The 25447-nt window shown below is 35.5% G+C and overlaps 2 protein-coding genes across 2 annotated transcripts; both read right to left on the bottom strand.

Annotated features, from left to right (window-relative positions):
• Positions 1-1063: 1063 nt before the first annotated feature.
• Positions 1064-19170, bottom strand: LOC144973418 (uncharacterized). Its single transcript, XM_078915852.1, has 2 exons — positions 19031-19170; positions 1064-18162 (listed from the first exon to the last, which is right to left on the bottom strand). The coding sequence occupies exon 2, from the start codon at positions 18160-18162 to the stop codon at positions 14785-14787; it is 3378 nt and encodes a 1125-aa protein (XP_078771978.1). The 5' UTR covers positions 19031-19170; the 3' UTR covers positions 1064-14784.
• LOC144973994 (elongator complex protein 6-like) lies at positions 19060-25248 on the bottom strand. Its single transcript, XM_078916882.1, has 2 exons — positions 24589-25248; positions 19060-19185 (listed from the first exon to the last, which is right to left on the bottom strand). The coding sequence occupies exons 1-2, from the start codon at positions 25246-25248 to the stop codon at positions 19060-19062; spliced, it is 786 nt and encodes a 261-aa protein (XP_078773008.1).
• Positions 25249-25447: the final 199 nt, after the last annotated feature.

Genomic DNA, 25447 nt, shown 5'->3' with positions numbered 1-25447 from the left:
AGGGTGACGATGAAAAGGGAGGTGTGAGTAACTATTAAGAAAGAGTTTAATACATTTTTTTTTGTTTCGCTCACAGAGCGTGACTGATGATGGAGTGGAAGACTTCAATCAAACAGAAATGATGATGTCTAGAAGGAATAATAATAATAATAATAATAATAATAATAATAATAATAATAATAATAATAATAATAATAATAATAATAATAATAATAATAATAATAATAATAAATAACAATTATAACCAAAAAAAAAAAATATTTAAAAAAAAAATGAATATAACGATGCACAATCAACACTGCTAGTGTTGAGCTCACTTTCAGTGGTCTTTGGTTATCCCCCACACTACACTTTCACTGTATTGGAACAAAGGCAGCAGCCTGCTTAAAACTCAAGTAAAGTCTTTTCAAAAGACAACTTTGACGTTAAATTCTCCTTTTCATCAACCATAATACGTCTCCAACTTAGCAAGATTATCCCGTATCTTAATATTTAATTTAATAATGGAGGACCAAATTCAATGTCGTGGTACAAATTTCTCACTGCGGACTGCAATATCAACACTAGCATCGCGACTATGATCAGAGCTGGGATCAATGAACTGAGAATGAATGAGATGGGCGTGGAAATTTTAAAAAAATGTAACATAAAAATATGGATGACTACATGGTTAAATGTTAATATTATTACACTTGACATTCTTTCCAAAAGAAAAAAATAATGTATGAGATACACATTGTCATTGAAAAAAACTTGTGGTGAAATATAAAAATACATACGTACAATATCATCAAAACTTTTTTTTTGAATATATATAGTATATATATATATATATATATATAAGTATATAATAATTAATATAGAACATACCACTCAAAGAGTTTTAGCATTCATGGATGGGAAAATGCACGAAAAACAGCGAATTGTTGATACATGGTTAACAATAATAATGAGACAGACATGTTAATATGTATTGTGAATGAAAATGATTATAAAAATAAAGAACAAAACAAATTGAAATGTACAACCTATGCATTAGTCAGATTGTCTGGTTTATAAGAGCCATACTCTTTTTTTTTTTTTAATGTAAAAATATTTTTTTTCACCAACACCCCTATAACTAGGGGGAGAAAAAAGCCCAAACAAAAATCACTGAATTATTCTCAATTACCACAACGCGTTCTTTTCAAGTAAGTACATTCATGAAGTAAATAACAAATTCAACTGAAGTGTCACATAAATTATTTATCTACATTTTTTTGGTACATAAACAAACTCCTTTCCCTCTGACATTTCTCATCTTTTGCTTCGAGACAATTAAGTGACTATACAACTGAAATTAGACATCTCGGAATCTCAAAGAATTACAGGTGATGAACAACGATATCTGCATTGTCAACGATAATATTATTCCTCGATGTATATTAATTAATTGGTGTGAAAACGTCAACCAGAAGTCAAAATAATAAGATGTTTCAAAATCCTCAGATCCAAATCATATTGATACAAGCCTTTTAAATCACTCTACAATTTCTAAAAAGTCCTTCCCAAAATTCAATCAATTGAATCACCAAAAGTCTTTTAATCACTCGTTTAACAAAAAAATGAATTGAATCGATAAATTCAGCTGTACAAGGACATGCAAGCTTATCAAGAAGCCAAAGACTAGAAATGGTTCAGGATAGCATACGCCGATTTGGTCCTAAAAATAGTATCATTACATAGCTACCAACCCGGTAATTCATTTAAGAGGGAGATTTGGAACAAAAATCAGGGAGATTCGATAAAAATCAGGGAGATTACATTTTTACTGACGTGAAGTGAAGACGCGCTGCTAGTTCTTCAAAAGCCACATGATTACTCCTCGTGATGCACAACAATGAACCAGAATGCAGAGGTATGTCCAATTGCATTTGTTAATTTAACTGCCATGTCTCAATTTAACTCCATTTGATATCCTAACAAATAAAACATTTCCCTTTAACTATACAGGGAAATTCAACACTATACTCAGCTTTGAATGAAGTTGAATATTTCTTTTTCTTAGCACAACCGTACTCAGAACTTGAAACAATGTGTCGTTTAGACATTTTAAAAATCAACAAAGTCTTTAGGCAGTATAAAAGGCAAATACAAATTACTCCCAATTAGAAAGAAACCGTCCTCAGCAATTGAAACACGTTGTGGTTAGGAAATTTTGAAAATTGATGAAGACTTAAGGCAGGGCATAAGCAAAAGCAAATTATTCTCAATTGAAAATATCGATACCACAATATATTCTTTTACTCCTATACAATCTATTGCCACATTACTGGTATCGATTCTGTTGCTTTCATAGCATCGACCAGCCAAAAAAAAAGTTGACAATTGATTGTCTAGAGAACCAGCAACTCATCACACTCAATATTCAAATTGATAAATTTCCGGGGGATTTCTGGAGATACTAAAAAACTGCGGGAGAGCGGGAGATCGGTGATAAATACGGGAGACTCCCGCAATTTGCGGGAGGGTTGGCAGCTATGTCATTACCATGAATAACAATCAATTTGAATGAAAAGCTATAACAAATCATTTTGCATTCATGAATGAGAGTGTGAGCCACCACATCATAAAAATCAACAATACAATATTAATATTGGATTTCTTGACATAGCAGTAGTATTGCATCGTTTTGAATATGTTGATAACATAATGGCAATAGAAATAATTCAAATGACATACAGTGGACCTCGGATATCACAAGGTCAACCGGAGGATTTAGTATCAGGTTTCATTGTGTACATCCAAAGTGGCATCACCAATGTTAATCCGTATTAATTTTAAAAGGATTTCCATTATCCTCATGAAATCCGAGGTCCATTGTATTTTTAAGTATGAGTTGACATATATATAATATACTCGCAAGTCAGACTGTCAGACCACTGTCAATATCTTTAACACTAGAATATTTTGTGGAAATGTATGAACAACCCGTCTATAAAATTTACTTTTCAACAAAAGAGAGAAAGTATTTTTTAAAATTAAAAAAAAAAAAAAGAAAAAAGTCCATGACAAACTTTTAGAAAGTAAAGTCATAAGAAGGTGGGTTAGGAAGGAAACAAAAACTGATACTGTGTTGTTTCTAGATTTGGAACGTAAGCAAAACATGATACTGTATTGTCTGTAACAATTTAATATTGCAAACAACACTTCGGTTTTTGTAGTGCTAAACAACTACAAAAAAAGTTTTTCAACGCTTGCAAAATTATTGGGTCATAAGTCACTTAGAAAAAGGAAGAAAAATTCACAAAATCAAAGAAAGAATAGAAGTAAAACCCAGTACAGGGTCACCAAGGGGAAAGAAAAGATGCACTCAAATGAAAGCTTAATTTTTTTTTTAATTCACACACAAAAATCACACAACTGACTGACAGACAGTTTACAAGAGGGAAAAAAGCTCCCAAAAAAAAAAAAACATGCATCTTTTCTCTTCCAAGCAAAGGCCAAAATATTTTTTATAAAGATGCATTCCAGCAGAAAGACAAAGCCTGATTGAAAAGCTTTACATTTATAGGGGAGGAAATAGTTATGTTATGACCTATTTTCTTAGGACCAGCCCTCTATTTATCAAAAAGAGATATCAAACGGCACATTTAGGTCTATGAGCATTGTAGAAAAGGAAGATGATACATACAGTTCCAATTTCAGATTAAAAGTCATTCAAAAAATTTACAGGAGATAAAAAAAAAAACCTCTCTCACAGAAAAACAAACATGCTCGCATCACAATGGAAAAGGTCTCGAGTCTGCCCTTTGCATTTTATCTGAATACAGGATTTGAAAACCGTCTGAGTACCAGAGGAAAAAGACTCTTAATCTATCTTAGAAAAAACCAAATCATTGTATCCTAAGAGGCAAAGAAAACTACACAGAGAGACAGAATAAGGCTTCCCAATGGATCCCACTCTCCCCGCCCTCATGCCATCCTCAAAATTAAACAAATATTGTCTTTAAAAAATCAACTATGCCTGAAATTTTATGAGTTTCTTTGGGAAAAAAAAAACAAAAAAGAGAAGAGAAGAAAAAAAAAATTCAATAGAATCTTCTTAAAGGGAAGAAAACTTCTATGTCAGTTTGATTCATCACCAATTATATATTGTCATAAGCGATACTTTTAACACAACTGTGTTGCATGCAAGTTAAGTTTAGTACCTAGAAGTGGCATACAGTATTCTTAGCTTGAAACTGATACAAAGAATAATAATCAAAATATTCAAGACGATCAGGTATACGCACACAATCAAGTCTTCAAGAAAAAAACTGGGATGATAACAAGAAATGGGAGTAAGTAGAGAAGTGCCAAAAAGACAACGGAGAACGATAAACTTTTTGCAGCGATGGTAATCGAACCCAGGACTCCACTCATATCACACCCTCTACCTAGCCGTGGGAGGGACAATCTGCAATCGACGAAATCCATCACTCCTTTGGAATGGTACTGATTGCACAGCGTTTCATTCCTCTCACAACCATGCAGCAGTCATGGGCTCTCACCATCACCATTGTCTACTGGCATTTCTCTACTCATTTCATTTATTGTAATTTTTAATAAAATGACACGATGCTCCACTCACTTTTCTGAAAAAGAACAACTTCAAAATAATAATTGGACCCATGCTGATGATACCTCTTTTTGAGTCTCTTGGATTTCAAAGTCGACATACAAAATAAAAAAGAACAGTAGAGATCATATTCATGTATAACGGTATGTGGGACGATGTTTCTATTCCACAAATTAAAGCTAAAGCTGTTATAGATATTTCCGCATTATAACCACCTCCTCCCCATCTCTATAAATAAAAATAAAGATATAAGTAAAATCAATGTTAGCCAGATGATAGATATAAATAATAACAAAGGTCAATTTATATCTTAAAACTGGGAGAAAAAAAAAAAAAAAAAAGGCTTCAGTCAAATAATATTTTAAAAAAGAAGATATAAACCATAATTAACTATTTTGAATCAAAAGATGGATTTGATAGATTGTCATTGGCTTAGAGCACGATCACTGTGAGGGCTAGGTGTTCTATCGAAGAGGTCTAACAAAGCTCTTGGGTATAATTTAGTGGTTAAAATAACAGAAAAAAAAGGAACAAATAATCCTCAGAATTGTGTGCCACGGCAATTGCTACTGAAGAGAACCAAATCATAAATATATATTTTTATTTTTTGTAAAAAAAGAATTTGTAACTTGAAATCACGTCCATGTGCATTTCCACTTTAAATACCAAATGATTGTACATATATTGACTTAAAGAGAAGAAAATATTTTGTAACTGATTAAAAAACAAAAGCAAAACGAACCTCACAGCGAGTTAAATATGTCTGGGTCCTTTCAAACCCCGGAAAGTAAGGTCAAAAGATAAAATATGGGCTCAATTAAAGAGCAAACTAACTTTTAAAACCCCAATTTATAAAAAAAAAATAAATTAAAAAAAAAAAAAATTAAATTCTGAGGCAGTTTAGTACAGACATTCACCTATGCAAATCAGAAATCAGAAATCCGATTCCAACAAGAACAAAACACTTCATATAAAGGGAATGAAGATATCAGGTGGGAGGAAAAGACAATGAGAGTTAGCATTCTTTGATCGAGAGTCTCAACCTCCATGTTCCAATTTTGTATTATATCATAAACTTAATCTGCAAGTCCAACTAACAAAACACTTGTCCAAAATATGCCCTCTATTTAAAGCTGTCAAAATGGTTCTCCCAACATCAGTTAGTTATGATTAATAGTTACCATATCAACAAGACCAGGGAAAAAAATATAAAAGGCTCCCAAAATGTTAAATACCTCTAAATTAAAATTGTAAAATCAAATAAGACTGAGGTAAAGCATTGAATCAAAAAGAAACTAAAAAAAACTATCAGATCCAATATTGTTCTAAAAGACCAAAAATTATGATGATAAAAATTATTTAAAGACAAAACAAAATTAAACCATAATCATAAATGTGAATCAGAGGTTTTCAGTGAAATGTGGTTTCATCAATAAAATATTTTACCAAGGATATTAAGGGCGATAGTCACACTATCATGCATATAGCCATAAGAGAAAAACTGCTAATTCTCCTACTTTGAACAAAAAGGATATCAAAATGGTATGAAAAGGTTTCAGGGATAAGGATCTGGTAGCAACAAAATGCTTTTTAAATATAATCTTTTGTGGTTGTGACAATAATACGCAGACGAATCTATCAACATCTAAAGGAAGGATTTTCTTATATTTTATCCATCTATTCAATTCACAAACCGATAGCCATAAGGAAGTGATGTTTGAGAACAAAATTATCCTTAGTGCAACTAGTAGTGTTAGTCAGGTCATTAAAAACATCCACATTAAAAAATAAAACAAAATTAACAAAAACAAACCAGGTCAGCATTAAGGAAAAATACTCAAATTCAGTCACCCATAGTCTATGCATTTTCTGTTAAAAAATTAATTGTTGTGTATTATAAATTAAAGTAATGTGCACCAATAAGTCTTGATTAAATAACAGACAATATGATAGGGTGAAATGCACTTGCAATATTTTCAAGTCATATCCGAGAAAGGGGAAAGGAAGATGAAAGGATGGGCAGATCAAAGGTTAAGCGGTACTTTAAAATATTCAGACGGACTGTAGAAGTATATACAATTTATTCCTGAATGTATGTTTAAAGGAATTTCAGGGCACTTTTCGATGCATTTAAGTAATGGTAGGAATTTCATGGAAAGTCAAAATATTTTAGATCTATCGTTGTTGCTTGTACAAGAATCTAAGAAAAGGTAAGATTTTTTAAATTGGCTTAAATAAAGTACTGAATATTCTTTTTAAAAAGTAATCTTCAAGCCCTAACAAAAACAATATTAAATCAGTCAGAGATCTACTTGTATCTTGCCATTAAGGCCTCTGCTCTCGAATTTCAAGATTCACGTATCCAATTACCGCTGAATAGAACTTGAAAAGATTCTGAACCAAAAACACCCCTGGTGACAGGGGTTTTCTTTTTGTTAATTGGTTGTTTTGTTTCTTTTTGTTTTGTTTTGAAGCTGTTATACATTTATTTGTGTTCAATACTGCCTTGGTCTACAGTTTTAGATAACTTAATTTTTAATTTAAATAATGACTAGCGATTCTTCGTCAGGCTTGCCACTCAATAATTATTGTCTAATTATTTTTCCACAATTAAAGCATGTGTCTTTTCTTCAAATGATGGAATAGCTAATATACCAATATAAATGTCTTGACGGATCAAATTAAAGATGACTTGGTTTCATTTCACCGATCAAGTGTTGAAATTCAAGAGACCAAAAAAATATTCTTTGTAAGATCAAGAAAATGAAATATGAGGAACAAAAGTATGACATTTTTAAACCCTAACTTGTTTTTGTCTTTTAAGTTCTTTTGCGACGTAAACATATGCTAAAAATCCATGATTGCAAGAAAATGAGTCATTAATCGTGGGTAATGACTAGCACTAAAAGTCATGACGAAACTACATAACTACAGAGAGAGAGAGAGAGATTTTTTTTTTTTTTTTTTTGGTTTGTTTGTTGCTTTAGGTCTCTTCCAACACAATTGAGGTTATATGAGAGACCGCTGAAACAAAAAAACAAGCAATCTAACAAAAATAGTACAAGAGAGAGAGAGAGAGAGGGAGAGAGAGAGAGAGAGAGAGAGAGAGAGAGAGAGAGAGAGAGAGAGAGAGAGAGAGAGAGAGAGAGAGAGAGAGAGAGAGAGAGAGAGAGAGAGAGAGAGAGAGAGAGAGAGAGAGAGAAGGCAGGTGAGGAGTAAAACCCTGTCCTGTTTTTTTTGTTTTTAAGGGTTTTACGGCGCTTGCAACACATTTAGGTTATATCAGCGCCAGTAAAAAGGAAGAAAATGGGATAGTAAAAAGTTCTAGAATTACAGTTAAAGAACCCAAGAAAAAGTAAGACACAGGGGAACTGGAAACAAATAGGGATCAGATGTAGATTCCAAGATCACACTATCATTGTACTTAGTTTGAGATCACCTATAAGTCTCATCCGGACACAAGCACAAAATCCAACAAAGAGGAATACACTCAAATGCTTACACTAAACATTAAAAATAACAAATATAATAATACATAACAGAGAGATGATTTACAAGGAAAAAAATATCATCTCCCAAAACAATAACTATGCATTTGACTGTTTCCCTCCCAGCCAAGACTCCGACGAGGGCCAGGAAAAAAACAAGTAATCCCATTCCAAGACAAAGACAGAAAGCTTGTTGGATAACAGATATAAGGCGATAGAAGACACAGTATGTACCTCCCTGTCCTGTGACCAATGCCCAAGAGGTCAAGGCGAAATAGGTGCAGACGGTAGTAGAAACATTCTTAGCTGACATTTTCAATTCAATTCAGTGTTTTGCCTTCATTCTTCCTTATTTCTAAGACTTCCTTGTTTTATGAATGGTTTTGGGTGAGAAGGGGTATAACAATAAGATTAAATTACACTCATTTAGTTATGAACACAAGTTTTTCACTTGCCAACCTCGTGAACATCTTAAATTTTAAAACTTGTGTTTATAACCTGATAAACAAGATTTAATCCTATATTTAAAAAACGGCTCTCAGTTCCAACAAATATTTGGTGATTTACAAATGACTACACAAATCCAGAGTACACAACATGTGTCGTTATAAAAATGTGTAAGAACTTGTACCAGCAAGTGAGATTAAGTAAAAAAAAAAAAATTTAAAGATTTAAAAATCAGTAACAAACTTACAAATTTTCAAAAATTGTGTGGTTGAAGGAAGGTCAAGCAATTTCGTATTGCTAAAAATGTAAACAACTTTTGCATATTTTGGGCAACAGAGAACAATTTGCCATAGTTTACAATGTCAATAAATCATTTTTTTAAATGGAGATTTTGTCTCCATCTTATATATTTTGCAAAATAAAAAAATTTGTGATCCAGCATAGCTTTCCGAATTTATTTTTGTTTTGTTATTTTTGGCTTCTCATAATTTTCCAAAAAAAAAAAAAAAAAAAAAAAAAATATACAAAAAGAGAAAGAAAGAAAGATATAAGGAAAGAGTATAATTTCTATCAATTAAAGGATTCTATAATACACATTTACATAAATAGGAAACTGATCAATATAATCCATACATGGTTCAATACACAAAACACTGACAAGATTTTGATTGTCAAAGCACATTTAATCCATTAACTGCCGTACTCTGGAAAAAAAGAATGTATTAAAAAATTCGGCCAGAAAACTCGTCCTTCAAACTAATATCGACCGATTTAAATGACCCTCATCTTTCCAAAAACTCAAAATTGGGATTTCGAGAAGTCTCAGATTTGAGAGTTTTTGGCAAGATGAGGGTAATTTAATTCCATCAACATTTGATGGACTAGTTTTCTGGATAAAATTTTAAATACATGATTTTCCAGAGTGCGGCAGTTAACTGGTAAAACGAAAACCGCCTATGCCAACAAATTTCCTTTTGAACACAACAAAACTGAATACAGAATGAGTAGTTATTTACAGTTTAAAAAAACAAAACAAAAAAAAGTGAAAATACATTTACTTTCTCTGAACCCAAAGGATGAATGGACTAGTTGATTGAGAGATGTAAACAAAATCATAGATAAAGGGGTACATAGAGAAAAAAAAAAAGAAAAAGAAAAAAGATTAATATCAGGTTTTGATGCAAGTGGATTTCACCAAATGATTAAAAGTAACATTTCATCTAACGCTGGACATAACTTTATGAATCAATGATTGTCTTTCATTTATTGTAGTTACTATCCATAACACAAATAAAGTATAAAAACAAGATTTCAAGAATGCTAAAGACATCTGTGGAATTGTCTGAAAATTATATATACAGCCATCCTAAAATGGATAAAAGATGGACCCAACATTGTCAATGTGAATTTTTAAAAATTAAAATTAAAATGTCTAAAAATACATATAATAAATACGCGCAAAGAACTTTTTTTTAAAAATCTTACGAGACAGTGTGTAAAAATAGTCCTTTTAAAAAAACAACTTTATACAACAATGTTTAAAATAATAAAAAAACACTTGTTATTCTAATAATTTGGAAGTCGTAACAAAATGAGATTCAATATGTAAAAAATACACCTGGCCACTTCTCCCAAGTTTTAAAAAATCATAAAACTATTTTCGACATGATGAATCAGATTTGAAATAAAATCAAGGGAAACTCAAAATTTTAAACTCAAGAAGCAATTAAGCTTTTACTTTTAATGAAAATAATCTTTAAAAAGTCACACCATTCGAAGTGGGTTTGACACACAATTTTGGACTAAATCTTAGTCCTATTATTTTCCACTGTAGCAGAAAGAAAATCAAATAGGCTTTGCAGGATTTCTCGACAACTCTAAGGAATAATAAATTCAAATATCCAAGACCTTGGAACTAAAAATCCTTGAAAATTGGAATCTGGAGCCAACTTTGACACGGAAATCTATTGCTCTTTAATATGCACATATATAACCCTTTATTGAATAATGGTTAATTAATTTTAAAAAACTCAATGACACACTCAAATTAGAAAGATTATCCAGTTAGGAATCTCCAATGTTGGCAATATTCTGGTCTTGCAAGCACTAAAGTTATATTTCCCTGTCAAATCAACGGACAAGAAATGGAAGATTCTGAATCAGATACTGAAAAGACTGACATTTCATCAGTGCCTACAACTCCCTTAAGAAGTTGCAAGCAACAAAGGAAAAGTTACACAAAAGGACAAGTCAATATTTAAGAAGCTTGATGACACTTCTGACAATTTAAGGTAAATTCAGAGCTCAAGAAAAGAAAGTTGATACACAAAACCGGACAATTAAGACTAGATTTAGAGCTCAAAACCTGCAACACTTTTGGGTCATCGGCGTGTAAGGAAAAAAAAAGTAAGACAAGGGAGAAAAGATTACACAGGTTGCACCCAGTGGAAATCTATCTCCGTGTCCGGAATAAGCCCAATGAAAACCTCACACAAATGTATGGAAAATTTAGAATGAGCTCAAAGCACTGAAGAAAAAATAACAGTAATACAAAGATGATGAATCAACAATACTGATCAGAAGTTGCCCTAATCTAAGAGCAATCTATCCTTGCATCTTCTTTGAAGAGACCCATAATGGTATCTTCACCTGATCCCTGATGTTACAAAACGAAAATTATATCTTAAGCCTAAAATTTCATAATGCTTGATGAAGAGAAGGTTTACTGAATATAATTATCTCTCACCAAAGAAAGAAAAAATAAAATCCACCCAATTGCTTCTCCCAAAACGACCCCAGGCCACATTCCAGATCAAGGACATAAAACTATTAAAATAACAAAACGATAGTGGAGGATAGAAAAGATAGCAAGAATGAGGACCCATGAAGAACCCATTGGCCCAGATGACCAATGTGCGTAAAGAGAGGATTTCCACTTTTTGGACAAAAATTCCCAGGAAAGATTTCAGACAAAATACAATATGAAGCCAGAAAGGATTTTAGTTTACCAGTGCCTACAACCCTCTTATATTACATTTACAAAGGGAACAGCAAGATAAAGGGGAATAGTTCACTGAAGCATGTTGCAGCTAAAATAATGTATAGCCCGAGGCAACTCTCTTTCTCGCTAGTCTCGCAGTCACCCTCAGAAGCACGGGACCCCAAATGAAAAGGAGACATTTAGACGGTTTCCACTGCACTTTTTCCTGGCCAAGATCAAGGGCAGGATAGGAAGCCAGACAGACATTGATGGAAGGGTTGAAGAGAATATGATAAGAGATCCAAGCCCCAAACATTCAATTTAACCTCACAGGTAATTAACGCATTATTTATACGAGATGTAAACAAACATGGAAAAAAAAGACTTGGACAAATCAATGTAGTAGTAAAAGATACAAGTGTGTTGAAAACATCAAGGAATGTTTGAATCATAATCAAAATTTTACCCTGTAAAAATTCAGTTTAGTGTCATAATATTTGTCTCACAATCGATTAAGTAGGGGGGTGGTGTGAATACATCTTGTCTTTCCATGTTAATCAAAATATAATGTTTGTACTCTTCTATACACTCTGACCACAAAGTGAATTCATTTACATTGTGTAATGTTATATATTATAATATATACACATTCCAAAGATAAACACTGAACAACGACATTATGATTTTTTTTCCACAGAGAAATTAGTTGGGTTTTTGTTCCATACCAAGAAAATGTACTGAATATCTTTCTTTGGAAACTAAAACTGGAACAAGGTTCTTGAAAAAAACAAAAGACAAAAACTAAAACAAAAAACAACAACACATTAACAAAAAACAACAAAACTAACAGGAATCAATGGGCAGTGAGAGAGAATTCATTTACCCACTTGGTCTTAAAATATTGGAACTAATTTACATAAAACTTTTCAACATTTAATAAAAATTAAAAGTTCGGACCCCAGTGAATTATTTGGTGCAATATCTTTCAGAATTTATACCCATTGTAACATTTTTAAAAATTCAATTCCTCAAAATGTAGGGTGAAAAAAAAAGAAAAAAAAAAAAAAAGAACAATAGAAAAACAAATGAGAAGATTGTACTAGTACAAGGCAGGCTATGACAAAAACATGAAAACTCATAAATTAGAAGGCACAATATTTCACATTTTTTAGCAAAAAAAAAAAAAAATATAAAAAAATGAAAAATAAAAAAATCAAACAACCTGTGCCCCTTCCTTGAGATTTTTCTTCATCACAAAACAGTATGTCTAGGTTTTTAAAGAAAACAAACAAAACAGAAAGTAACTTAATATTGAAGGGAAAAAAAAATAATAATTGAAACCACACCACAAAATAAATAAGAGCAAAGTATTTGAAGACTACACTTAAAAAGAAAATAAAAGAGCTCTCTGACTTAAAGCTATTTCTATGAAAGCAACAAGCATGCTTGGTCTCAACTCACTTTACAATTCAATTCAATCATTTTCAAAAAAAAAAAAAAAAAAAAAAAAAAAAAAAAAAAATCTTCACAAACAACAAAATACATCAACAATATAATAATAAGCTGTACAAGTAAGTAAATATAATAGTATGTAAAACTGATACTGAGATGATTATGGTGTATAAGATTACGTCATACTAATTTTGACTATCACATCATCATTCATACGTCCAACCATACATTTAAAACAAACAACAAAAAATTCCAAAGAGACAAATAAACTTGTGGCGTTGCTGGTTACGTAGATCTACCTTTGTACATTGGTCAAAAATATTGATGAACATGACAAAAAAAAAATTATTTAAAATCCATTTCTCACAAACTTCAATGTTTGACAACTAATAGTGTAATTTTAAACTATTTTAAAAAGAATCTCTGGCAACAGCGTACTAGCTTCTTTAAATTCAGCCACATTATACCTTCTTCTACACTCCAAAATTTGTAGCATTGCCTCCTCAGATCTCCCCCCTACCCCTTGCACGGCTTGATATGTGAATCTAAAGTATCATTTCTCATCCAGAAAATTCTTGACAAGCTCTCAAGCAGAATAAGATGCAATTCAACAGATGACTCATCGCTCTGTCTTATTATTGTTTCTATTGAATTCATGTGAGTAGAAAATCAAACAAATTTGTTCCATTGTCAATTATGGTGAACTCGAAGAGAGTCTTATAGTACCTTCTGAACTTGAGATGGTCATTTCAGGATTTGAATTAAGAATACATGAGAAAAAAATTAAGACAAAAGGGAATGGTTCAAATATGGATTCGTATTTTGTTTTCTTTCTTAGTAACATTGTGACTAACATTCTTGTTTGAATTTTAAAATAATCAAAGCTCAGAACACTGCTGGTTGTCAAACAATGAAGTCCATTCTTGTCACAACAAACACGTGGAAGGAAGGATGAACAATCGGTTTTGGTTGACTTACTTGCAGGTCTGATAACCCAAATTTGTTATGGTCTCATTGTTGTAATGGAAATACTCTCAAATGTTGAACCAAGCCCATTCGATTATCAGACCTGCCAATAGGTGCACCTAGGTTTTGGTGAATGAATGGCAATAATCAAATGACTCACAATGCATAGGAAAAATCAAACTCCAATTTTAGCAAAAGGAGAATAATGATAAGAATTTAAAAAAAAAAACAAAAAATCCCCCACCATCATATTACCTTGATGATGACCATTTCGCTTACTCCTAAACCAAGAGAGTAAATGTATTTTGGAAATTTCCCATAACTTCAAAGGAATGAAAGGCGTACATTAAAATAACAAAACCAAATTAAATGACTTCACACGTGAACAAGACAAAACCGAAAACATCTGACCAATGGCTCTTGAAGATTACCAATTCACATAAAATGCGAGATAAAAAAGGAACTCCTTGCCGAAGGCCACATAGTTGTGAAATTAACTGTTCAGTCTTGCTCATCTCTAAAGCCAGATTCATTTTGAGAAATTTTTCACCAAAACAAAAAAAAAAATTTGCCTCCTCTTTTCATCTTTCCACACCAATCCGAAACGAATTTTTGTTTAGAAAACAAACAAAAAAAACCCTTTCAATAAATAATCTGTAGACTTGCCATAACAGTGAGATTATTCAGATCTAATTTAATTTCACAACCCAAATTCAAGCCTAATTTCTAAGAATAAGAATGGAGGCAAACAGTATTAAAGATTGATGTCAATAGATTTTCCAGAACTGCCTATAAAGCAAATGAGAATTGCTAAAATCTCAAAAAGAGAAAAATAAAAACACCCATGAAAATTAACTACAGTCTGAAGGTTTGTCGGCATAATGATTAGCCATTTGTTGTGCATCCAGACCTCCGTACATTGTTCCCATTCCGCTATGCATACCCATGTGATGTTCAGGGGCTCCCATCCCCATGCTACCCCCGCCTCCCATGTGAGGATTAAACATTCCCCCACCCATCTGTGTCCCTGGCATTCCCATACCACCTCCCATGCCGGGAGGCACACCCATAGATCCTGCTGCGACTGTGTTTTGCATTCCCATGTGAGAGCCATACGAACCCATTTCTGAAGGAAGGCGACTCATTCCGCCACCAGCTGAAGAATTTGAATAACTGTTGATTTGCATGCCTGGTGCATAGCTTGCCATCTGGTTCATTTGGTCTGCCGGTGACTGTCCATACGGATTCATGGAGCCCATCCCTGCCATGCCACTGAGGTGAGCGCTTTGCGGAGGGGTGGGAATGTTCATGTGTGGTGGTAAATGGGAGTTCATGGAGTTCATGTGAGAGTTTTGTTGCTGAGATGCCACCGCCATGTTGTGCGAGGTTTGGGCATTCACCTGCGGAGATCCCCCCATCTGGGGTTGCTGCTGATTGGGAATGGAACCAATCTGGTCCTGACCCGGTGTACTAACTTGTAATGCTGGGGATGAGATCTGGCCCATTCCCATATGAGATGGTGGGCCACCAGGGTGAGCACCTGGTCCCATGGACATTGGATGCATACCAGAGTTGCTGGAAGGATTCATCGGATTTCCAGACGGCAATTGAGAGCCATGAGTGTTCAACACACCATCTGGTGGCTTTGGATAAGGTGAGTTGGATGTGGATGTTTCAGATCCCTGAGATCCAGGCTCACTTTGAGAACCAGGAGCGCCGTTTTCATGGGATGATGTATCGTTGATGTATGGGTTCACATGACCATTTGCACCTCCTTTGCTGTCCTGAGACTTATCATCACAACTACCATTCTGCGACCCGTCTTGCTGTACACCAAGATCTGAATTGAGTACTTGTGTGTCTTTTCCAGGGTCATGAGATCCATCAGTGCTTATTCTTCCCCCTGTTGTGTTGTGGTTTGGTGACTGATTGACAGAAGAAGACCCTTGCTGCTGCTGAGGTGTATGTTGTTGCTGGGATGATAATGGAGAATGACCATGAGATGAGTGCGAAGGAGATGATTGAGAGGGGTTTCTCTGTTGTTGTGGTGGTAGATGATGAGCTGGTGATGGTTGGCTGCTTCTTGCATGGCTGGGTGACTGATTGGGTGCCCCACCCGAGGCATGTGACGGGGACGCATGATTATTTGTGCCATGAGCAGCAGTAGCTGGAGAGTGATGATGATACGACTGAACAGGTGGAGATTGAAAGCCGTAATGGCCAGGAGATTGCTTGTTGGTATTGTGGTACGGATTATGATGATGTTGTTGTTGTTGCTGTTGCTGAGGATGAGTAGGATGATGGGTGAGTGGTGCTGAAGACGTTGATGATCCGTGAGGAGGATGAGATAATGACTGAGGGTGATTTGGAGGAGCTTGATATGGGATTCGTCCATAACGAATGATGTCAATGATACCAATATCAGTCAACTGTTTTATCGCAATGTCTGCCCAGCCCTTATTGGCTGCTGGGTTTATGGGACTAGGATGCATCAAGCACTCCAGAGTCAGCCCACTGAACTCATCTGCCGACAAGGCTTTCTGGGCTTGAGCCAAGGCGTATTTGCCTATGCAAATGACGTACTTGCATTTGAGAAGACGAACAACTTCCACTAATGTTGCGTTGCAGAGACCGTTGATCTGATCGAGTACAGAAGAGGTCAGCTGAGGTGGCGTCACATTTTTTCCTCCATCGGTGAGGAAAGCAAATGGACACAGATTGTGCACGTAGCTCGTCCTAAAGAATTGTTCAGGGGTATGACATAATGTTCGGAACAACTGCCAAAACCGCCCGCCTGTTACCTCTGAACGAGAACATTCAAGTCCCACAACTCTTCTTTTCGGGTGCTCTAAAACAGGTTTGAGAACCTCACCCTCTATTTGCAACCATTCTTTCACAATAGCGCATTCACCAAATGGAACTCCGTTTTGCGACATACCAAAAGGACCAGGGTTCATGCCTACGAATAATATATACTTTTCACTAGTGCAGAATCGACGGACAAACTTTAAATGAGAGTCAAATGCATATTCAAGGGGATTGTACACATACTGAATCTTTCCTGGAAGGCTTACTCTGGAGAGTTTTTCACATAGCTCCTTTTCACACAACACATAACTGTCAGCATAAAATTGTGCACTACCAAGCTCTGCGTTGGACGTGAATAAGTAAATTCCGCGGTTTGAATGAAAAGAGGCAGGGTCTTTGGGTGCTGGAGTGGGTGCCCTTTCTACTTCCTCTGTGGCCTTTTTAGGTTTCTTGGGGGTTGGACTATGGACACGGTCATCCAAGAATGGAGCGGTTCTCATCATACCCGCCTGCAGAGCGTGAGGTGGAAAATTTCTACCTCCTCCTCCTGGAGGTAATCCATGGAAATAGGGATTAGACAACTGCCTGTACCTGTACCTCTCTAGTTCTTCTGCTGACATTAAATCTGATTCTTTATTAAGTGGAAACCCGGGTATAGTCCCAGGCCCCCAGCCCATGGAAGGATGGTAGGGGAAGGGCATTTGGCCCGCCTGACTGTTTGAATAGAGTCCCATTGCAGATGATGGCATAAGCTGAGAAGATGAAATACCTCCCATGTAACGGTTCATACCATCTAATGAGTTGGGATGAGACGATGGAAAGCCACCCATTTGGTTGTAGCCATACATTGCAGGATAGCCGTAAGACTGGGAGAATGGTGAAAATGGTCCAGCCCTGGAGCCGGAATCAACGACGGACCCGGCAGCAGAGGAGCCCCCAAAAGCCTGAGCGTAGGGACTGGAGGGAATGCTGTTGGCAATGGAGCTGGAAGAGTACAGAGAGGTGGGGTTGGAAAATGAAGACGGTGAAGAATGGGTTTCTGATGTTGGTGTGCCAGAAAATTGGCCGTGTGGAGAAGATGCAGTCAGATTCTCTGTTGTGGCGGCTACACCAGGAGAATGGGATGAGCTTCCACTGCGCAAGGACGAACCAGAGAAACCTAAGTCTGGTACGCCTGGGTAAGTAGACTGACCGTATGCAGATGCATAGGGTGACGCAAGATTGAGATTGGCTGCAGCTGACAAATCAGTTGACTTAGGATATCCAAGAACTGACTCGCCAGGGAAGCTGCCCATACCTGCTGCAGCTGTTGGCCCTGATGCAAGACTTCTCATGTCTGATGTGAATTGGTGGGCATAAGACTCTAAAGATGATGGGAGACCAGTGTGCTGGGAATAGGCATCCCAGGGACTTGAAGACATCTTTTTGTGAAAAAGGGAAAAGAGAAATAGGAAAAAAAAAAATTATTAATCTTTTTAAAAACTTGAAATAAAAGACAGGTAAATGAAATTCAAAGCCAAAAGCATGGACCCATTAATCAAAAAAAGTAAACTGATCTCATCTTTTCAATTTAAAAATTCAGATCCATCTACATTCAAGAAATGTAAATATAGAACCAGCCTTGATAAATCAAAATAATGAGAATTGAGTGCATTATCATGAATTAAATAAACAATTATATAAGATACATTTACAAAATAAATCATGCAATGAAATGTAACTATTATATTATATTTTTCTTCTCTTTCATTTCTTTTTGTCTTATCATGTTATCGGACGGGACACTGGGATACATTTGAAAAAAAAATAAAAATCAGACAACCAAGAGAAAAATCAGGGTTTTTATTAAATGGTCTGAACGTAGATAAGAAGGGACTGTTTCTCTTCTTCATTTTTAAACAAAGGAGAAATGCCATCACAAAGGGTAGCCCATTGAGGAATGTATTATCACAGCTGATGGTAACAAGAAGTAAAAAAGGAGGGAAAATGTGAATGATTGCCTTTATGCCCAATCTCTACTGCACTAAACCACAATTTTAAAACAGTTAAGATAATTTTTTTCCAAAATCCCATAGCAGATTATCACCATTGTCATATTGTCCAAGTGGTGGAATTGGGGTATAATAATTTTGCTTAAGAAACCTCCCCACAAAAATGCATGAAATGAGACTCAAACCTGGGCATGGGACTCTCATGCTACACAGATCCATCAACTTACCCCAAAGCTGGCAGAATATACAGGAAATATATTACAATAGCAATAAGAGATAAACATAGAATGATACATACTTTTGATATATTTGATGATAGTGGATGCTTTACAAAACAGCTGTGGAAAGGCCTGCTGCAAATAGGTAAACAGCTTTGTCTGTTACTTTGAACTGACTGCTCTTAGTGATGAATTTACGTGGGGTTTTCTCTGATGATCGCCATTGGACCTCCATCTGAAATAAGAGAAAAAATTGCAAATTATAGAAACTGTAAGAACAAATTTTTTTTAAAATAAAAGAGTTCTTCAATATATCTGGTAACAGCCCTGCCAACCTTTCCAGGATGAAAAGTGTATTCTATGACCCTAAAAAGTGTTAAAGATTAATGACCATTTTAAATTAGCATAAGGCTCAGAAATTCAGGGGTGAGAATGACTGGTCACAAAAAAGGAGGAAATTTTTCATCGTGAAGATCATGACCCAATCATGCGACCATAACCTATAAACTTGAATTTCACTAAAATTTACTGAGATGCGATCCAAAATTTCTGACAAGACTCGGTGGAATTTCAAAAGTTGAAAGCGTAATTACAGCATTTGGTAGTTGTAGTAGGGATGATGATGTGGTGGTGGTTGTAGTAGTAGTGGTGGTAGGGATGATGATGTGGTGGTGGTTGTAGGGATGATGGTGGTGGTGGTCGTAGTAGTAGTGGTGGTAGAGATGATGTGGTGGTAGTGGCAGTAGTAGTGGTGGTGGTAAGGATGATGTGTTATTTGTAGTAGTAGTGGTGCTAGGGATGATGGTGTGGTGGCGGTTGTAGTAGAGTGGTGGTAGGGATGATACTATTCTTTATTTAAAAAAAAAAAAAGAAGAAAAGAGAAATAGAAAGAAAGGCAAAGGGAAAGAGGAAAAAAAAAATTAAAAAAAGAGAGAGAGAGAGAGAGAGAGAGAGAGAGAGAGAGAGAGAGAGAGAGAGAGAGAGAGAGAGAGAGAGAGAGAGAGAGAGAGAGATTAAAAAGGCAATAGTTACCTACAAAAGAGAGAAAGTCTAGCCCCATTTGTCCCTCCCCTTCCCCTTCAACCATCAATCAACTAATTCAAGAACACCACTGGTCTTCTGTGTCAATTGTGACATCTGGTGCCAATCTGTCTGGCCCGACGTCATAAAAACGGGACCGTCACCAAATTTCTTGAGACTGAGCACAGGTGTCAAAATATGACATAAGACATAATGGTGATTTTGTGGTTTTGAGGAAAATGTTTGACACGGCAAATTCAGGGGACAGCTTGAGAAATTCTCAAAATCCCGGATAATCATTGTATATTTATCCCAAAAAAAATTTGAAAAAGGAGGAATTGTGATGGGGATGGGCGGAGATAAACTACCATTTAGGCGGAAATCCGCCTTTAGGCGGAAGATTCTCAGCCCTGGAAATTGCAATATCTAAGAAAATTGCTTTCGAAACACTCAAAGAAATGACCAAAAGGCCCCAAACATGTAGGTAGTATTGATGCTTGTCAGTGGAAGAAGTGGCGGTGGTTGTAGCGATGGTGCTCTAGTGGTGGTGGTGATGATGATGAAGCTGTGGTGGCGGTGGTGGTAGAAGTGGCACTGACAATGCTGTGATGGCAGTTGTTTGTTTGTTTGGTTTTTAAGGGTTTTACGGCGCTTGCAACAGATTAAGGTCATATCAGCGCCAGTAAAAAGGAAGAAAATGGGATAGTACAAAGTTCTAGAATTACAATTAAAGCACAAAAGAAAAGGTAAGACAAAGGGGAACTGGTTCAAATAGGGAATAGATGTAGATTCCAAGAGCACACCGTCAAAGTATTTAGTTTGAGATCACCTAAAAGTCTCATCCAGACACAAGCACAGGTCCCAACTAAGAGGAATACAAATGTTTACCAATCATATAATATAAAATGTAAACTAAACATAATACAATGCATTACAGAGAGATGATTTACAAGGAAAAAAATATCTCCCTAAACTATAACTATACATTCGACTGTTTCCCTCCCAGCCAAGGAACTCTGGCAAGGATCAGGACAAAACGAAGTAATCTCATTCCAAGACAATGACAGGAAACAATTGGAAAACGGGTATGGGGGGATAGAAGACACAGCATGTACCTCCCTGCCCACTATGGGAGGTCAGGATCCCCACCCAGATGGCGGTTGTAGAAGTGATGCCATGATGGTGGTGGTAAGAGATGATGATGCTGACGTACCAAATGAAGTTGTGATGGTGATATCTGCTAGCCCAGTAAATCAGTTATGAGTAAGTTTTGAGAGAGTGGTTTCAATTCAATATATGACATTTTGCAACAGTAGCATTTTCCATATATGTTATTTAATGATCCATCTCTCTCTCTCTCTCTTTTTTTTTTTTTGAGCATTCACTACTACTACTCCTCCTCCTCCTCCTACTACTACTACTACTACTATCACTACTACATCCTACTAATCTATTACTTTGGTCAAATGATGGGAAATACCAAAGTATGTAATTTGCAAAGTTCAATATTTCTAAAAATGGTTCTAGCGCATTCATTTTAACCAAATACTGTTCCTAAAGCTGCCCACTTTGTAATTCAAGACACGTACAATATAATTAAGGGAAAAAAGATCATTATAAATTTTATAAATCAAAATAGAGTAATTTTAGTTATTATAAAGGGAAATAATCCATATGTTTAAGATTATTAGCAATAGCTTTTAATTGAAGGCTTCGGAGTCAAAGATGTTAGTTAAATTTAATTGACACTTAATATTTGTTATCTAACAAGTGGTAAAAGTTTCAGTGTGGTCTGAGACTAGTTAAAGTATAAAATAAGCTTATATCAGAGATGCCAACTTTAAATTTGGCTAACACAGGAGTTTCAGACACCACTCGTAGGAATTTCAATGCCGAAAGAGGAATTTCCGCACACAAGAACATGGAATTAGAATGGTATTTGGCATTGTGTTTACATATTGTATAGTTCTAAATAGATAACTGATTAGAATTGGATCATACCCAAAGTTTCCTTTTTTCAAATGAAGTAAAGCGCCAAAACCTAATGGTAGAGATTGTAGTACTGGTGGTAGTGAGGATGATGTTGTGTTGGTGGTTGTAGTAATAGTAGTAGTGATGATGAAGATGTGATAGTGGCTGTTGTTGTAGTAGTAGTGGTAGTGATGATGATATGGTGGTGGTAGTGGTTGAAGTAGTAGTTATAGTGATGATGATGTGGTGGTGGAATGGTGGTTGTGGTAGTAGTGGTCATGATGATAATGATGTGGTGGTGGTTGTAGTAGTGGTCGTGGTAGTGTTGTTGATGTGATGGTGGTTGGTGTAGTACAAATGATAGTGATGATGATGTAGTGGTGGTTGTAGTAGTAGTGGTAGTGATGATGATGTGGTGGTGGTGGTGGTTGTAGTAGCAGTGGCAGTAATGATGATGTGGTGATGGTGGTGGTGGTTGTAGTAGTAGTAGTGGTGGTAGTGATCATGATGTGGTGGTGGTGGTGCTTGTAGTAGTAGTGGTAGTGATGATGATGTGGTGGTGGTTGTAGTAGTGGTGGTGATGGTCGTTGTAGTAGTGGTGGTAGTGATGATGATGTGGTAGTGGTGGTGGTAATTTTAGTGGTTATGATAATGATGTGGTGGTGGTGGTTGTAGTAGTAGTTGTGGTACTGATGATGGTGGTGGTGGTGGTGGTGGTTGTAGTAGTAGTGGTATTTATGATGATGATGATGTGGTGGTGGTTGTAGTAGTAGTGGTATTTATGATGATGTGGTGGTGGTTGCAGTAGAGGTGGTGGTGATGATGGTTGTAATACCAGTGGCAGTGATGATGATGTGGCGGTTGGAAGGGGGGGGGGGGTATCCTTGGAACAAATTCACTTCACCGGAACTTGACGGAGATTGCCCAGAATTTTTTTCTCAAGACCAAAGTTTCAGCATCACTGCTTATACATAATTCTATGCAAATCCTCAAAAATCATTCACATCACATATGTTTAAAAATTGTACTAAATCCTTTGGAATTACAGAAATTTCATAAATGAAAAACATAGTTTTGAAGATAACAGATACTAGGCACATGTAGCCTGAGACCAGTGCCGCCGATAGGCTCACTGTAAGGTGAAACTCATTTATTTTGGAACTCTATTTTCTCACGGTGTATTTCTTTCTTAATTCCTGATCGTATTTCCTCCCTAGCTAATGAAGTAAAAAATTATCAATTTTGAATTATAATAAATTTTATGGAACCATTTTACTTATACTTGATACGTCGATAGACAATTAATTGACAAATATCTCTGCCAAATTGCATCAAAATTGATACACTTGCTCACTATTTTCATGGGTGCCAGCAGGAAGAAGTGCTGAAACCTGAAACTAAAATCTCGACACTTTGCCAAACCTGAAAATGTTCCTACTGAAAATGCAACCGAAACTTTACTCAAAACACTGAAACCGGAGGTATTTGACTTTGAGATATCGGGAAATCGGAATTCCGACATGAACCGGAAAACTGGCACCCATGACTATTTTACTTTACTCACCATCAACCCCAACTTTTTCGGACAAAAACCTCTTTTTTTTTTTTCCTTTTTCATTCAGACCTTATTTTTCTCGATGCCTAGCATTCACGAAAATGATTTATGTGAAGATAAAGCTTATTTTCTGACCTTTAAAATGATACCCAACACTTGCCATTTATTTTTTAATTGAAACAAAATTACTGAAAACAAAAGTGGGCCATGTTGACTGCAAAACCCAAACTTTCCAGATCGCCGCGAGATGCTGGTTTTGAGGCAGCAGTGAGATCACAGATTTTCTCTGTAAAATTGACTAAAATTTTCAACAGAAAAATATAAATAAAAACCTGGAACCATTAGTCGTAGAGAAACAAGGTATCAAGTTTTATGTTTTTTCAAGTCCCATCCACCTGACACGGTCAAATTAAGATATCTTGAATTTGAAATTTTTTATCAGAGTGCCTAACAGATACAGAGCAGGGAATTCCCACCGATGAAAAATTCCATTTGAAAAAATATCAGACATGTTAATGTTTGAACCTCATACAGCTGAAATGACAAAGAGAATTGTAACTTAGGTACTAATACAAGACTTGACATTCATCTCCACCTCTGCAATATCAGGCTTTGATGAGTTTTTAATGAGATAAAAACAAAACAATAAAAAATAAATACCAAACCAAAAAAAAAAAAAAAAAAACCAAAAAAAACAATTGTTAACTTCCTATTCCTGTCCATATCCATTCGATCAATATCAATAAAATCAGATTTCTTTATCATCTTTCACGTCTGTCGTGCGTTGAAAAAAGTTTTTTTTTTGGGGTGGCATTCATGAGGGGCGTGGCATGGTATGAAAGGGGGTGGGGTGATCTGGTAGATTAAAATTGCAATAAAAAAAAAAGTCTTGTTAATGTTACTGTTACTTCCTATTCTTTGTTTGTGATTTGTGAGTGGCATTCATTTGTGGTGATGAACCTCATATTCTGTTCCACATAGAATAAAAAATAAACGATATATGAAAAGCTGCACTGGACTTAAGTAAATCAAAGAAATCTGATGTAAACTGGTAATGGTAATATACTACTGGCCCAAACATTTCATTCTTACCTGTCCATGAACATCTTTGCAGTACCCCGACTTCAAATCCGACACTTCAATTTTCAGACTGCTTCGGTGTGACGCAAAAGCCCAAACTTTCTCAGAATCCTCGTTGTCATCGACGTGCATAAAACAGACAGATGAACCTCCAACAGAATGCACAAGATGATGAAGACCACTAACGAGAATATTTACGTCTTTGCATAAAACTCCAGCATTTAGTAGGAAAGAGAGGTCATCAATAATAACAACTGGGTTGTTGGGCAACTTCCTCTGAGCAAAATTGTCAAAAGATCTCTTAATTACATTGATAAAAGGTGTAACATTACCGTTCAAAAGTTGCACAAATGGCTCACAGTCAGGATTGGTAGTAGAAGATGGTATAATACATTGCCGAAATAATTTTAAAGCTTCAATAAACAGAAGGTTTTTGTTCTCATCGCGGGCGAAAAGTAGGTTGGTCCCAAGCTTCTGAGCGATGGTATTGTAATGATTGAAAGTTTGGTTAAAGCCGATAAATATCACAGGTCGTTGTTGTTTCTGACATAAGTTAAGGAAATAATGTATCAAATGGACACCTTCCTGAGATCTATCTCCAATTATAATATGCTCATTTTGGGGAAAATTGCTTGAGTCAACAGCAAGAAATTGACAAATCTGGGCCAGCATGTTTCGCCATTATATAAAAGTTGACTATCTAAATAGGCTCTATCACGAAAACAATTTTACGATAATATCTCTTACACAATCATTTTACTCATCTGTATGGCAGTGAATATTGTTTTGATTTAAAAATTTTATTTGAAAATAATTTACTGTGTTTTTTGATTTAATTATTTTTAATTTTTATAACATTAGTCCATATCTT

The sequence above is a fragment of the Berghia stephanieae genome, chromosome 5, assembly GCF_034508935.2.
Source record: "Berghia stephanieae isolate SIO BIC M18660-M18661 chromosome 5, UCSD_Bste_1.3, whole genome shotgun sequence".
NCBI lineage: Eukaryota > Metazoa > Mollusca > Gastropoda > Nudibranchia > Aeolidiidae > Berghia > Berghia stephanieae.
The sequence above is the reverse complement of the archived record's forward strand: the minus strand, read 5'-3'. Positions and strand labels throughout refer to the sequence as shown.

Excerpts from the sequence above, each read along its gene's own strand:
- LOC144973418 (XM_078915852.1), bottom strand. The coding sequence starts at position 18,162 with ATGTCTTCAAGTCCCTGGGATGCCTATTCCCAGCACACTGGTCTCCCA.
- LOC144973994 (XM_078916882.1), bottom strand. The coding sequence starts at position 25,248 with ATGCTGGCCCAGATTTGTCAATTTCTTGCTGTTGACTCAAGCAATTTT. Across the intron at positions 19,186-24,588 it reads GCAAAGATGTTCATGGACAG|ATGGAGGTCCAATGGCGATC; the intron begins GTAAGAATGAAA and ends CTCTTATTTCAG.